This window comes from Octodon degus, unplaced genomic scaffold (genome assembly GCF_000260255.1).
Source record: "Octodon degus isolate 3935 unplaced genomic scaffold, OctDeg1.0 scaffold00158, whole genome shotgun sequence".
Taxonomy (NCBI): Eukaryota; Metazoa; Chordata; class Mammalia; order Rodentia; family Octodontidae; genus Octodon; species Octodon degus.
In genome coordinates, this window is record NW_004524734.1 from 2,105,110 (window position 1) to 2,121,236 (window position 16,127).

The 16,127-nt window shown below is 44.9% G+C and overlaps 1 protein-coding gene across 1 annotated transcript in view; it reads right to left on the minus strand.

The window, feature by feature from the left end:
- Positions 1-11,334: 11,334 nt before the first annotated feature.
- The window catches only part of Tlr10 (toll like receptor 10), a 6,712-nt gene continuing 1,919 nt past the window's right edge, over positions 11,335-16,127 (minus strand). Inside the window, 3 exon segments of the mRNA XM_004648870.2 lie at positions 11,335-13,659; positions 13,661-14,114; positions 14,579-14,673. Of these exon segments, the coding sequence (XP_004648927.2) occupies positions 11,637-13,659; positions 13,661-14,114; positions 14,579-14,582 (2,481 nt within the window). The 5' untranslated portion in view covers positions 14,583-14,673 and the 3' untranslated portion in view covers positions 11,335-11,636.

A 16,127-nucleotide genomic window follows, 5' to 3' on the forward strand; every position in this document is an offset into this window, starting at 1 on the left:
TTTTCAGCCTCCCAAGCACTGGGATTACAGGCAAGGGCCACCACACCCAGTCTCAATCACGGTCTCAGTGCACCTGGGGGTAGGGATGGCACAGCACTATTTTTTTTTTTTTTTTAATTTAGGGGTAAGGACAGGGAGGATCCACAGGTTCATAAGAGGTGGAAAGCTGGAGATGTGGTTTATTGATGGCCTAGCAGGGCCAGGGCAGCACTGCTACAGTGAGAGAGAATTATTCTCTGTTTCCATGATCTTCTGGCCAAGATCCAGACACCAAAAGAGAGCGTGCATTGTCCTCGCTGTGACCACAGGTACCCACATAGGTGTCTGTAGGCCGTGCTCACACCAGAGCCATCTTGCCACGTCCCTGTGGGTCTTTAGCCCAGCACTCAGGTCATCCTGTGCAGGATCCACATCCCAGTTCGGCCAGTAGGTGGCCTCCCCATAGGTCTTCTTGAGGTCACCACTCTGTGTGAGTAGCACAGAGAACAAGACCAGGCTAGATAGAGCCTAGATGGAGCCTACGGGGCATGAAGGTGGCAGTGGCAAGCAGCCTGCTTGGTGCAAAGCAATATGCCTTCATGTCGTATGACATGCTGGGCAAAGTTGGAGGTAATTTTGAGTTGGGAAAGAATCAGCTCAGAACTGTGTTTTAAGAAAATTAATCTTCCTGGGGTGTAGAGTTGAGAGTAGAAGGGAGAGAAGGGCCCAGGGCTCTTCCCTGAGCTAGAAGTATAGCTATGGACAACCTCTTGGAAGCCGGGCTGCTCCCCTGTTATTCCTCAAGTTTCCAGTCCAAAGCCAGAAAGGGCCTGACTTGCAGAATCTTCCATCATGGGGTCATGTTGGTTTCTGATAAAAAGTTTCAGATTTGGGAAAATTTTGGAGTTTTGAATTCAGGAAGTTCAACCTATCATAGTTTCTTGTTAGTGTAGATTTTCCCAGCTGGCAAACACTACAAGCAAAATCACTGTAGGAGAAACATTTGCAAAATAGAGAAAATAGAATACTTGCCTTCCTGAACTGTGACATTCATATAGATAAATACATAGATTTAGAACCGTGCTTGGCATATCCTAAGTGTTGAGCGAACGTCCCGCCACTACAGTAAAGGAAAAGCAGCCACCACACATGTAGATGACCTGTAGACTTCCTTCTTATGTCCCCGAGCTCCTGGGCCTTCATGGGTTTTATGAACAATCCCGTGAAGACGACACTCCTTGAAATCTGTTCATGTGTTACCATAGCCATCTCCGATGCTGAAAAAGCCTAAACCATGAAGCGTTAGTCTAAGCTCGGGCTGAAGGCATCCTTGGAAGAAGGCTATATCTTCCAAGTGACAGCGTGGCCGAGACCTCCGGGCACTAGGACAATGGTCATCTGTTCCCTCGTGGAATAAACGAGGGTGGCTGTTCTGAGCTCTGGTCTCTTTCAAACTCAACCGCAACTATGGAAGCAACCACAGGGTGCCGCTGTGACCTAAAGCTTCTCCACAGGGCCGTCGATGGGCGAAGCTTTGGCGGCTGTTAAGTCACCTTTCTCTGAGCTCTGTACACTGTACTGCGCTTGCAAACCAGCTCAGACGATGGGAACGTGTGGATTTTTACCCCGCAAGTCGGGTAAGGGGCCTGAAATTCTGCACGTCCAACCAGTTCTATGCAGCGCTGGTGCATGATTCGAGCCCAAGCCCAGCTCTCAGCAGTTCTCTTTCTCTTTGTGATTTGTAACAAGAATGAAAACTGAGTGGAACAGGAAGAAGGGGCCGTTCTATGCTTTTAAGAGACAGTGAAGAAAGAAAAAGAGGGAAAAAACAAGTAATGCAGTTTTCTCTGAGCATTACAATCCCAGAGCTCCTTGGCTTGGTCCTGAGGACGGACAGGCAGGCGCGGGGATCAGGTTGGGGGAGTAATGAGGCGCTTCACGTGGGATCACTTGGCCACGTGCGGTGGCACAGCCCATAATCCCACCCTCAGGGAGGCTGAGGCAGGAGGATTGCCAGCTTTACCCCAGCCTATGCAATTTAGCGACTCAGTGAGACCCTGTCTAAAAAATGAAAAAAAGAAAAACAGAGGATGGATCTCTGTATCTTGTTTCTGACACAAGGGTTCCTTTACCAGTTTCTTTATTATAGAACTTAACAAAACGCCCAGCGGCCAGCGGCCCTGCCAAGCCCTGGGAAGAGGAGAGCTTTGCGCTGAGAAGCGGGACGACAGGAAGAGCTGCTCTGCCCAGGCTCGATCTTGCGTGCACAACGCATCTATTTTAATACCATGGACTTCTGCTTTCACAGCCAGGCGGGAGGGTGGGGAGAAGCCATGAAGGGGAACAACACTAACCCGCTGTGGCAGTTCGTCCTGTGCGACCCTTGATCTAGGGCAAAGGCACCCTGCCAAAGGATGCGTCGCTTTCCTCCCTCACCCTTTTTTTTTTTTTTTTTAAATCAAGTTTATTGCTGCTTCAACTTCTCCTCTCTTTATTTATTTATTTGCGGTACCGGGGATTGAACTCAGGACCCTGCGCTTGCCAGGCAAGTGCATATTCTCCTGAGCTATCTCCCCAGCCCATGAGCTATCTCCCCGGCAGGCCTTCTTCATTTATAAACTGTTTCTATTTTATTCTTCTTTTCTCATTTTATTTCTTTTCCTTTCCTTCATTTGTCCCTCCCGCTCCTTAGTTCCCTTTTGATTTTGAACAGTTTCTATTTCACAATATCTACCATACATTTTGAATTTTATTTACTCTTTCCATGTCTCACACCAGAGATACCGTGCAGTATTTACACATGTATCTGCTTTCTTCCACTCCACTGTATGGTCTCAAAGTGCATCTATTTGGTCACAAATGTCCAAACTTTATCCTTCTTTTATCCATTGTATAAAAACAAAACTTCCTTATCTACTCACTGGTTGGTTGATGGGCTCTGGGCTGCTTCCAAGATTTGGCTACTACAAACTGTGCTGCTGTAAACATGGGCTTGCTTATATCACGGGGGTATGATGCTTTTAATTCTTTTGGAAAGACACCAAGAAAGGAAATTGCTAGGTTAAATGGGATCTCCGGTCCTAGGTTCTGCTGGCTTCTGTTGGCTCTCTTTTTCTCTTGGTACTTTTTCCTTTTTGAAAAATTTCATTTGGGTTCTTATTTTTTTGGGGGGGTCATTTTTGGTGATCTTTATTTTATTTTATTTTATTTTTTAAATTTTTATTTATTTGTGTGTGTGTGTGTGTGTGTGTGTGTGTGTGTGTTTGTGTGGCCAGCTCAGCCCACCAGGGGGCGGGGCTGGCTGGCATGTGGTGCTGGGGGATTGAACCTGGTCCCTGTGCTTTGCTAAGCTTGTTCTAGGTATGTGCTTTAGACCACTGAGCCATCTCACCAGCCCCTTTAGTGATCTTTATATATCATTTTTTATCCTTTTTATTCTTGAGCTTAAACCTGAATGTTGACTGATGTGAAAACAGCATTATGTCTATTAGTATGGAGTTTTTATTTCTTTGTATTGTTTTGGTAGAATTGTTTTTTAGATTTCCAGATTTATTATTTATTATTTATTTATTTATTTATTTATTTATTTATTTATTTAGACAGCATCTCACTATGCAGTTTGGGCCAGGGAGCAAACTCAGGAGCTTGTGCTTGCCACGTAGGTGCTCTGTGCTATTTTCCCAGCCCTAGAATTGTTTTTTTAGGAGAGGTTTATTTTTGTTTTTGATGCTAGGGACTGAACCCATGGCTTCCAGCTTGCTAGGCAAGCCTTCTTCTGCTGAGCCAAGTCCCCCACCCCTGGATTTTTTATTTATTATATCAGCTCAGCATTTATCCAGCTTCCTACTTGTAATGTCTGAGGAAGAGGTTGGCACTGAACTTCCAAGGCTCTGAGAGTGGAGTTAGCTTCCCCTCTAGTTAATCTCCCCCTCAGCCCTCTCTGGGAAGCCTTATGGGCCAACCTCCCCATCCAATTGGCATAAAATACATAGCGAGGAGCCTGGGAGCTAGGTGTGGACAGTGTTCCTCTCTCCATCTGCACACATGAAGTGTGGCGCACAGACGGGAGGGGGAGGCTCATCTGGGGTGTGAAGGTGAATGGATAGGAACAGGCCCAGCAGGAGGGGTACAGTGCTGCTGCCACGCCCCATGCCCCTCTGGACTGGATTAGAGCTCCACCAAAGCCGAGAATGAGCACCAAACAAACAGATTTCATGAGATACGGTGAATGACCAAGCTCCAGAGTTGTAGCACTGAGACACTGAGGTACAGGCACAGTGTTATGAAGTATGGAACCTACTGGAACTCATAGCTTCTCATCTCAGAAATTACTGGATTAAGGGATTATTGGGAGAAAGCATCCTTCGTGTGGACATTTGCATGGACTAGAAGGCACCTTCATTCGACAATGGCAACAGAAAGCAATGCTTGCAATCAGTTTGAAAGGCCCTTGTCCAGCCACCTGAAGGTAAGAATAGAGAAGATCACAGCTGTGACAGCACCGAATGGCAAGTGTCAAGCATGTACAAGGTCTTTGGGGCTTGGTGGAAATTCTTACAGGAACCTTTGCAAGAGGCCAGAGGTTCCTCTTCAGCAGGACAAGAACAAGAATGGAATGGAGAAAGGAGAAAAGAAATGAAGAAAGGGGGAAAAGAAAAAAAAATATATATATATATATACATATATATATATATGATAGCTAAGATAATTGTATTACTAATTTCTATTGGTTTACTGAAAGGAAAAGTTAGTGCTTAATAACTTCATCAATTTTGCATGCCTATATCTGGTAATCTGAACGACTACTTTGAAGAAAACAATATGCCCAATAATCTTGTTTTGAAATTCCATATCATTTTTGTGTTTTTCCTTATTTTTTATTTTCTTTAAAAACAAAATTTAATCCCCTGGATTGTTGTGCCAGCCCTGGCCCCAGGGCACACTGAGACAACAATTGAGAGTGGGCATGGTGGCGTGAACCTGTAAAACCAGCACTTGGGAGGCTGTAAACAGGTGGATCGCTATGAGTCCAGTCTAGTAGTGAGACCCTGAACATCCTGTAGACCCTTCCCTAAAATACAATAAATAAATAAATAAATAAGGAACAAGGACAGGAATGGGTATCACCAGCATTAACTCACCTTCTCTGTCTCACAGGCCAGTGAGGATGGTAGCATTTAGGCTTAACACGAAATGATGAGAATTGCTGTTACACAACAAACAAGATACTTCTGTGCCAAAGAAGTATCCATAAGGAATAAGAATTTCCAGTCTGTCTCTAAATATGAAAGACCCATGGGTTGGTGAGATGGCTCAGTGGTCTAAAGCACCTACTTAGAACAAGCTTGGCAAAGCACGGGACCACGGTTCAATCCCCCAGCACCACATGCCAGCCAGCCCCACCCCCTGGTGGGCTGAGCTGGACACACACACACACACACACACACACACACACACACACACAATAAATAAATAAAAAAATTTAAAAAAAAATAAATAAATATGAAAGACTCAGCAGTTAAGTTCCCAGGCTCTTGGAGGCAGGACAGCAGGACAGCTATGGGAGCCAGCTCTTCAAGCTAACCTCTTTGGATCTCTCCTAGTTATCAGCCACAAAACTGTAACCTGCTGGTTGATTATCTGTTAAGAGAGAAAGATGAATGGCACTGAATACCGTGGCCTATGAGACCAGACAAGGGTCACTCACAGTGGCCTCAGACCAAGAATGGCTGGCAGTGTGCAGAGGGAAGCACAGGACGGGCCACTGGCAATAGCAGTGTGGGCTCTGAGTCCACTCTTCCAGAAATAAAGGAGCCATCAGGTGCAGGAGGGCTGGTAGGGCTCTGTGTATCCTCAGACCTAGTAAGCCCGGGACTCAAAAGAAGGCTGTGCTCTTAATGCGACAGCAGAGCTAGCCTAGAGCTTCCCACACCTCGTCTGAGTTGGTATTTTTCTTGGGACAACAGTACAATTGCCAGAGAGACCTGTAAAATTTAGAAAGTTTAGAAAGTTCCCCAGCATGACTACAGGTCTAATTTCCTCCACAGGGAGATAAGAACTTAACAATGTGCTTTAATCCCTCATGACATGAAATAAGAACTGCCTGATCTGCCTTCAGCTCTTGATAAAGACTGTAGGAAGATTTTCCAATAGCTTTCACTGTGTGGTATTAGTGCAATGGCAAACAGAAACACCAAAATGCCACCCAGGATTTGGAGGCAGATTTATTTACTGTGACAGGCACTGACAAGGAATCGATTGTCCTTCATAATATCAGGCCCTGCAGGGACAGGGAGGGAGATTTTTTATGCAATTGCAAAGAGGAAGGACAGAAGTAGAGTACTTGGCTGTCTTTGATTGGTTCTTCCAATACGCATCCTAGGGACCCGCTATGCATCACAGTGACCAGGAGACAGTGGTAACAGGAACTGTGACAGAAATTATTACCTGATCAACTAACAGGCTGGCTGGGGGCATTTTCTGCTCTATTGGGATGTGTCTGCCCCAGTCCGTCTGAGAAATCAATTAGTTCTTGAGGTAAGAACAAAAACCTGACTTGCTGCCAATGATTTGCTCTGAAATGGAAGCAAGTCATTGTGCAACTGAGGAAAAACTGAACAACAATGCCTCATCTCTTTCTATTCAAACTCAGAGACCATCTCTTTGTGCACCTTACTGTACTGTGCACTGACCCTAGTTAGTGTTGTATGTCCCATAGGAGAAAATAGCAGCAATGCTGTAACAAATCACAGGGACACAGCTCTGCAGAACCTGTTTACATTAAGCGATATAGATCTTGCTTCTGCTGTCCTCAATGGCATCCTTGTGACACTGGTTGCACTCATGACGCCACACTGCCCATCCACCTGGCATCCAGTAAGTCTCCCAGTGTCAGTGTTGTGCTTCACGGATGCAACTCTTCTTCAGAGCATGCAGGGGGACGACCAGGTCCCGTTAAGTTTACCATTCAGAATTTGACAGGGCAAACATAGAATACCCCATTTCCAGCCATGTCTTCCTTTGGCCGCTTGTGGTGGTAATCTCTGCATTCCTAGAGAGGGAGCTTTTTCAATGGTGGCAGACCCTGACTTCCAGAAGCAGCTAAGAGCCAGAAGTGCAAGTGAACGGTCCGTGTACAAAGAGAAAGGAGTAGTCCCACTCTTGCAGGAAATGCCTTTCCTCATCAGGCTCAGCTTAATACTGGCAGAAAGAACACAAAAGAACCCCATGAGTGGGAGGCAAGAGATGACAACTGGGCAGCCAGTTGTGTTCTGCCGTGAAAGTCATCTTTGAAGTGTTGCCTGACAGTACATGGCTGCCATACTGCAACAACAGTGGCTACTGCCCTGGTTCCAGAGGCTGAAGGGCATGGTAGAGCACACCTACCACCACCCTGCCATCCATGAGTGTTGAAGACAGGAAGTAGTGCCACAGTCAAAACACGGATAAACAGAGGCCCACAATGGTGGCTTCAACCAAAGGTGTGGTGGTAGACTCTTGGTAAGCAGAGCCCTGAGGTCATCTAGTCCTCAGTGTGAGTCACTTCAAATACATATGTCAGCACCATTCCAGAGTTTCATCCCAGAGCGTTCACACTGTGCTAGCCATCAGGAATGATCCATTTATGAGGCTGCCCACCATAAGTGGGGACCTGCCTAGCAATCTCTGAGAAGCTCTCATGGTCCTGTGTTTCAGAACCTTGGGATATCTGTCTGATCTCATGTTCAAATTCAAGGGTCAGAAGTCACCTCAGCAGGGAAAAGGGAGGAAGGAAGTTCACATAGGTCTGGATCAGAGCCAGAATTCTTCTTGGAGAATATGGACAGACTTGGAAGTACCAGACTCTGAGGAGGGCTTAGAAAGTTCAAGGAAGGTCCCCGAGTGCTGCGATTGGTTCCGTGGCAGCAGCTTATCTGGCCCAATGGGTGTGTCCCCTAAAGCTGGTGCCCTGGCTTCCCCTAGTGAGGCCACCCAAGCAACAAGGGCAAGGACCGGCCCTGGGGTGCGGGAGCCATATACCCACTTGTGTTGATCTGTACAATCTACAGACTGGGATAGTTGAAGGGCAAGTCCCTGAGATGTGGCAACTCCCAAGGAGGAAGTGAAGAGTCATGGAAAATGTGTGGTTGAGTGATGGGGACACAACAAGCCGTTGCTGGCAGGGCCCAGGAAGTACCAGCAGAAACCCATTTATGCAAAGGAAGAATGTCCAAGCTGAGTAAAATCTGAACCCCAGGCTTACAGCAGAGGCTCACACCGAACAGGAAGCCTCAGCAGCAGAAGCCCTGCTGGGCTTCAGGGGACCTGGGGTCCACAAATTGTTTTCTTCAGAGAAAATAGAGGAGGAGTGGCTGTGGGCCAAGCACTGCTCCAGGCAGAGAAGGAAACAACATTTGTGAGCAAGCAAACAAAAATCTGTTTGCATTTTAGTGGGGGAAGACAGAGAGCAGCCAAGGTAAACAGAAACATGGTACTGCAGTTCTGAAAGCAGCAAATGCTGTGGTGGGGGGATGGAACCCAAGTGCTATGTTGGTGTCGACGTGTCCCGACGAAGCCTCATGTGATCATAGAGCTTGCTTTTCAGAGGTGGCTGGATTTAAGACATGTGAGGCTGGGATTAAGGGTCTCACACAGGGATTGGCTCATGGGGGCTGCTAGGGTTGAGGACTGGTGCTAAGAGTGAGTGCTGCCCTTCCCAAGGGTAGACAAGCTGACTAGATAGAGCACAAGGGACAGAAGGAGGGCTGCTGTGGTCACTCGCTGCCTTCCGCTTTGCTGCCCTCTGCCCACCATGAACTGTTTCTCCTCTGTGATGCCCCTGTACCACGCCACCTTGCTGAAACTGAAACTGCCACAAACTGTGAGCTCAGTAAGCCTTTCTGCCTTTAATTTCTGGAGTCGAGTAGTTTGTCTCAGCAATGAGAAAAATAACTAAGACAGTAAAGAAAGTGAATAAAGTGCGCTGGGAATTTCAGCTAGGTTGTCCAGCAAGTCTTTACTGGGAGTGTGACTGGAGCAGTGACTTAAATGCCAAAGGGAATGCTGAGGTGTGTTAGAAAAATGTGAATGGATTTAGAATCTACTTAAGTTGGATTTTCATACAAGTATTTCAAACATTATTAGAATATTCATGTCTAGCTAGAGTGGCAACTTCAAGGCAACTTGGATACCACCACCAAACTAATTCTGCAGGCAAGGATGAGGGGAGATCAAAAACTTCAGTGAATGATTAAATTAAATGCCCAAAAATTTATTACCATAAAAGATACACTGCTATTAATTTCCCTCAAAATATCCCCCTTACTTTGAAAATATATATCTCATCATTCTTGCTACTTTTTTTTGTCCTGGCAACCAAACTCAGGACCTTGCACTTGACAGGCAGGCGCTGTGCCACACTGAGCTACCTCTCTGGCCCTCTTGCTACTTTCTGAAACAGATCTGAAAATCCTATTTTGTGAATGTCTTCACATGGCATAATTAAAAAATGCAGTGAATGCTGCTGCCACGCGCCATCCAATGGGAAGGTAAATGCATTAGAACACTACAGTGTGTATTGCACGGCCTGCTTAGGCAGACATAGAAACCGAGGTTGGATCCCTGGCATGCGTGCTGGCCCTGCCCCCAGGGCACACTGAAGTGGCAAGTAAGACTGGGTGTGGTGGCGCACGCCTATAATCCCAGCACTTGGGAGGCTGAAAACAGGAGGATCGCTACGAGTCCAATCTATGTAGTGAGATCCTGTAGACCCTGTACTAAATACATTAAAAAAAAAAAAAAAAAAAAAGAACATCACAGTGTGCCCTCATCAACCTTATTCAGGCTCTTTCCCAGAGTCGACATGACCAGGAAAGGCAAATGTTTTGAGTGGATTCAGGACATGAAGTTAGCCACAGCAGAACAACTGAAGACATTCAGGAAGGAGGACCTCCAGCGCTACTTCAGAAAATGGCAAGGATGATGGGATAAGTGCATCAGAAGGGAGGGAGGGGATTTTGATTCATGGCAATGTGTCTTTTACTCTAATAATATCCTTTATATTGAAATTATTAAGCCTTCACCATATTTTGATTCTATCTCATGTCTCTCATTGTGACGAGACAGACTCAAGGCTGAGTGTGGAGTTGTCCTGGTCCAAACCCCTCACGTAAGGCCCTTAACCCTGAATCTGAAGAACCCTACCATTAGCTGTACATTTGCCCTCAGGCACCTGAAGCACCTGGAGCCATGTCGTCCCACAGCTCTGTGACTCCATGGCTACCTAGTCTGTGAAAGGGACCTCAGCCTCTTAACAGCTGGCTGTGGAAACCGACTTCCTGCTAAATCCACCCTCAGGAGTTGCTCACTGCGTTTGCCCTCTGTGGGCAGTGCAGGGCACACTGTCAGCTCCACTTCCTCAAGTGGCCTGGAGCAGGCTAAGAGAACCAGGACTAGCAGTATGGTCGGGAAACTGAGCTCAGCAAAGAGATGTTGTGTGAAGCGCGCCAGCTGGCTTCCAGTGCTGGCATTTCCTTCAATACTTCCAGAGCCAGAAGGCATGCTGGGCAGGCACCACACCAAGCCTAGTATTTGGGGACATAAAAGAAACCCGAGAGAGCCAGGGACTCACAGGGTATAAGGAGGTAAACAGAGGTTGGTGAAAGATTTTAAATATGCATGGCATTGTTATTCTTTTTCATGTGCGGAAACTACATTTTTTTTCCAACTAGGGAGTGGACATCATGTTTGTTTTTGAAATATAACTTTGCAAGATTGAGGAGTGCTTGTTTTCTTTCTGTGACCTATGAGACTAGAAAAGAACACTCAAGCAAAATGCATAGGATATGTGAGCTTTACAAATTTTCTTAAATTTTTTTAACTTGAAAAAGAAATACAGAGTCATTCTAAGCAATCCAACCATTACAGAAAAGTACAGCAGAGAAAGCAAGTGCTTCCTGTACTCCAACCTCCTGGTGCCAAATCATGATTACTGTACAGTCTACTGATGTAGGATCTTGTATGCTTTTATTTCAATGAATAAACTAACATGTTAATGTAAGTTTCTCCATACCAGTAAATACAGAACTACCTAATTATTTTTAATGGCTATATAACATTCTACTATAGATTTTTATACATTATTTTTTTAATTTTTTTTTTTTATTTTGGGGGAAGGGTCTACAGGGTGTTCAAGGTCTCACTACTAGATAGAACTCCTAGTGATCTGCTTGCTTACAGTGTCCCAAGAGCTGGGATTATAGGCATGTGCCACCACACCTAGTCTCAATTGCCATCTCAGCATGCCCCAGGGGAGGGACCAGCACAGCAGGCCCGGGGGATGGAACCCCCAGCCCCTGTACCTGCTTGCAGGTGCTTTAATCCACTGAGCTATTTGACTAGCCCTAGATTTTTGTACATTCTTGAATCAGTCTTTATTTGGAGGATATTTGGGGTGCTTTTCAATTTTTTATGATTATAAACATCTTTTTACATGAACCTTTGTAAAAGTATGTAGATGTTGCTGAGAAGACATCTTTAGAAATTTTTCTAGGAATTGACATGCTTTTTTAAAACTTTCCATTTAATAGATATTGCCCAATTGCCATCAGAAAAGCTTTATCCACTTATGTCCCAACAGTGTGTGTGTTCCCCAATTGTCCTGGGAGCTGGCAGGCACTTCATACACAGTCTGTCCTCAGTAGAGTGACAGCAGAATCCCAGGACCCTGCATTCCATTCTGTGAATGTCTGCAGTTCACACATTTCTCTGGTGTCTGATAAGTTAGCACTAATAGCCGCACGGAGATTTGCCCAAAAAAGCCCACATTTCCGCCGCTCCTTGGGCCATTCCAGGTACGCTTTCTTCTCTAAGTCAGCTTTCAGCCTGTGAAAGCGGGCAGGGATGCAGTAGAGCGGGGTGGGTTCCAGGAGGAGGAGGAGAATGATGCGATCAGAATTTTCATGGCAGTTGCGCTCATAGTGGCACCAGTCACTCTGGACAAAGCTGGGAGACAAAACGAAGATGGACTTGTAGCTCTTCTCAGTGCAGCTACTGATATTCTCAGTAATGCTCTTGCCAGGCACGAAGTTTCTCCCACAAAGACAAATCAAGACAGAACCATCTTCTTTTTCCAGATTGGGGACCAATTCATTCTTCATCCAGACAGAGTCATGTGCACTGTGTGAAATGAATGCATGGAAGTGAGCATTTCTCGTAGGCTGTTCTTGCGCTGCCCTCCTAGCCCCATGCCGTGTCTGCGCCCACTGGCCCAGCATCCTGACATACCAGGGCACATCAAAGTGGAAGAAACAGACAGCCGCAGGCGTCCCCAGAATCAGCAAGAGGACAACAGTGACAATCAACAAAGCTGTGTTGCAAGACAACTCAGAAAGAGAAACATCGTTCAACAGAGTCCCCTGTAGACTCAGAGGGTATTCGCAGATGTATGAATCTGGCCATCCAACCACCATGCCCTTTGAATATTTTTCAAGCTGAATGAAATTTCTCAATTCACAAGTACACCAGAATGGATTTTTCCCTGCATTTAGAGTCTTAACCTCCCGGCAGCTCTGAAAAAACTCCAGAGATGGGCTGAGAATCAAGTTCATTTCAATGTTCAGAACGAAGAGGTTGCTGAAACGACTGCACCCAGGGAGATCAGTTAAAAAGTTAAACACAATATTTAGCTCCCGTAAAGACTTCAGGGAAGTAATCTTGTTGGGGACCCTTTGAATTTTATTATAGCTCAGGTCAAAAATTTGAATGCCTCTGGGCAAGCACCCAAAAACAGAATCAGCAAAATTATTAGATGACAAGTTCATGTTGACCAAAGTGGCTGGCCACAAGCAGCCTTCCTCATTTACGTGCTGTAGTAGATTTTGGCTTAGATCCAAGTACCTCAAGGCCGTGCGGTTAGCGAAGCGGCTCACTGCGGAGAAAGTCTCCAGCTTATTGCCGTGCAGAATCACAGTGTGCAAATGAGGCAGCTGGATGGGGTTTTTAAAGAGTTCATCTGTTAAGATATTATTGGCAAAATTTAAATACCGGAAACTTCTGGGAGAATTAGGAAAAAGCATATGCGGCATTTTTGCATCTATTATTGTCAAGTTTTCTATATCCATTTTCATAAAAAGCAAGTAGATTCTATCCTGTGGAATAGAAAACACTCTAAAATGGACATGCTCCAGGCTTACTGTTCTCATCACAGTGTTTGCATAGTCAAATGAATTGTGGTCAAGGTACACCCAACCTCCAAATGTCACGTCCTGGATCTGGAAGCATTCCACCGACGTATGCCACACAAACTGGAAGAGGAGCAGGAGGTCATCCCAGAGTAAATCAACTTTATCAAATAATAGGGTAGATGTCTTGGAATTCTCTAAAGTAAGATGCCGTTGAGGGTCATAATTTAAAAATTGGCTTTTGCCATCTATATTTGTCATTTGCAATATTCTTGAAGTCTTCAGTCCATCACGCAAAAGAACCCAGAAATGTACGTTCATTGGTAAAGTGATATGAAGCTTTGTTGTGTTTAGGAGGGGCAGGCTACCTTCCTCGTAGTGAGAAAGGCATCTCAGCCCAAAGAAGATGGTAGCGAGGTGTAAATGAGCGATTTTCTGGAAATCTGATTTTTGCATTTGTGCTCCACTCAAGCCTAGGGTTTCCAGTTGTATCATGTTACCAATCTCCTCACAAAGAGGCAGTTTCAAAGTCATTAAAGGAAACATCTAAATGTCTGAGAGTTGCCAGTGAGTGCCAAACAACCGTCTTCAGTTTATTGTGAGACAAATCTAAGTATCTTAACTCTCCATTGAACTCAAAGATCTTGATATCCAGCTGTTGGATTCTGTTATGGGATGCAATCAAAGCTTTCAGTTTGGAGACAGAATGAAAATCCGAACTTTGGAGTTGAAATAAGAGGTTGTAGGATAAATCCAGTGTGGTTGTGGCAGGGGCCAAGTCTGTGGGAACCTTTCTTAGAGACATGTTGGAGCAGTTGGTAGTCAGTTCTTTGTCTTCTGGAAGTTTTGGAGCCCAGCCTTCCATGGACATAACAATATTACAAAGTATATCAATGTTCCTGATAAGTCTCATTGTCTTTCCAAGTGTCTTACCACTTGTTTCCTCATTTGAATCATGAAGATGAGTCCACATCCCTAAAAATACAGCATATAATATTGATTTTAACATTGGTTCACTGTTTGGGTTTTTTGATGCCTATATCTGCCTATGTCTACAAAGAGGTCACAATGCAGTCTCAGCCTGTACATTGGATCTTGGACTTGAGTTCAGAGCCATGGCCGATAGAGCCACAAGTCAGTTGCTGTGTATACCATGGCCCATCACTGAAGCAAATCAGGACTCTCAGAGGGCAGAGTGGGTGTTAGAAACCCCACCCCCAACCCCTCACACCTCCCAACCTTGCTTAGGAACTACTTTGTTGGGTCAAAATCTGTACCCTCCTCCATATTCCCTTACTCACCTTAAGATTTTAAGAGGACTGAAAGTAACATTTTATCAGCAAACACTGCCGAGCCTTGAATTATTATTATGGAGTTGCTCCTCACCTTTGCTGTTTGTGAGTGTAGAGTCCCTGCATCTGCCTTTCATCAACACTTACCCATACACAAGGGAGGTGCAGATCAGGGAACAGAATGACTCCCGTCCTTATGCCTCTGCTTGTCTTTGGGCCGAAGCACAAAGAACCCTTGACCACTGCCAAATAATAATGATACACAGTGAGGAGGAACAGTTTCCATTTCTTGGAAGCTTTCAGAGTGCTTTCTATTACACTGTTAAATGCTTTATACATATACTCTTATGCAGGTCTTGGCAAATACTGTTCAATAGCTATCATTTTACCCTCTAGCACAAAATGGCACATAACCTAATCTCAACACTACATGTCAATGCCGGTCCTGGCCCCGGGGTGTGCTGAGACAGCGACTGAGACTGGGCGTGGTGGTGCGCATCTGTAATCCCAGAGCTTGGGAGGTTGAAAACAGGACCACCACTAAGAATCCGAGCTGTGTAGTGAGACTCTATGGACCTTGTACTAAATACATTAAAAAACAAAACAAAACAAAAAAAACCCTACGTGTCTAAGAAGTAAGTTCATGGTGTAGATTCCTGGAGGGGTGAAATTCATGGTTAGAGAGTAGGTTTATGGCTGGGGAGATAGCTTGGCAGTCTAAGTGCCTGCTTGGAAAGCACAAGGACCCAAGTTCCATCCCCAGTACTGCATGCTGTGCACGCTAAGGTGGCCGCTGAAACCAGGCATGGTGGTAAATGCTTATAATCCCAGCACTGGGGAGGCTGAGTTAGGAGGATCACTATGAGTCTGAGCTGTGTAGTGAGACCCTGTACCAAATAAATAAATAAATAAATAAATAAACATTACAAAAAAAAAGAAAGAAAAGTAGGTTTGGCGCTAGGGACCCACAGATCAGTGTTCAAATTCCATGTTTACTAGTGACTGGCTGTGTAACTTGGACCACTTATTTTTATTTAACCTCTGAAAGCTTTGGTTTCATCTTTTAATGGATGCTTATGCAGAAGCACAGGACAGAAGATGCATACAATTGTTTAGCATCATGCCCAGTTTATCACACACAAGCAGTTAATCAGGTCCAAAACAAGTATAAGGCAAGTGAGGCACAAAGTTTAAGGGGATAACAAGGCATTCAGTAATCAAGAAATGGTTTTAATGAAATACTTAAAAATTCAAATGTGAAAATCCATGTTGAACAAATCTAAAAAAAAATTTTGCGTCTTGAAAGGCTGAAGCAAGAAGATAGCAAATTTGAGTCCAGCTTGGGCAATGAGTGACTTAATTAATTCCTGTTTCAAAATAAAATAAATTTAAAGGGCTGGGGATGAGACTCTGTGCAAAGGCTCTGGGTTCAGTCCCGGTTCTGTCCCCACCAGATCATAGCCAGCATCAGCACTGAAGGATTTTTCTTTAGCCTCAGGCTCCAGTACGGCTTGGAAGATCTCCTTGTCCTCAACTCAGTTGTAACCACTATGTTGACAAAGGTGATTTTAGTGTCATCACCTGACAGAGCACTTCTCTTCTTCTTCTTCTTCTTCTTCTTCTTCTTCTTCTTCTTCTTCTTCTTCTTCTTCTTCTTCTTCTTCTTCTTCTTCTTCTTCTTCTTCTTCTTCCCTCT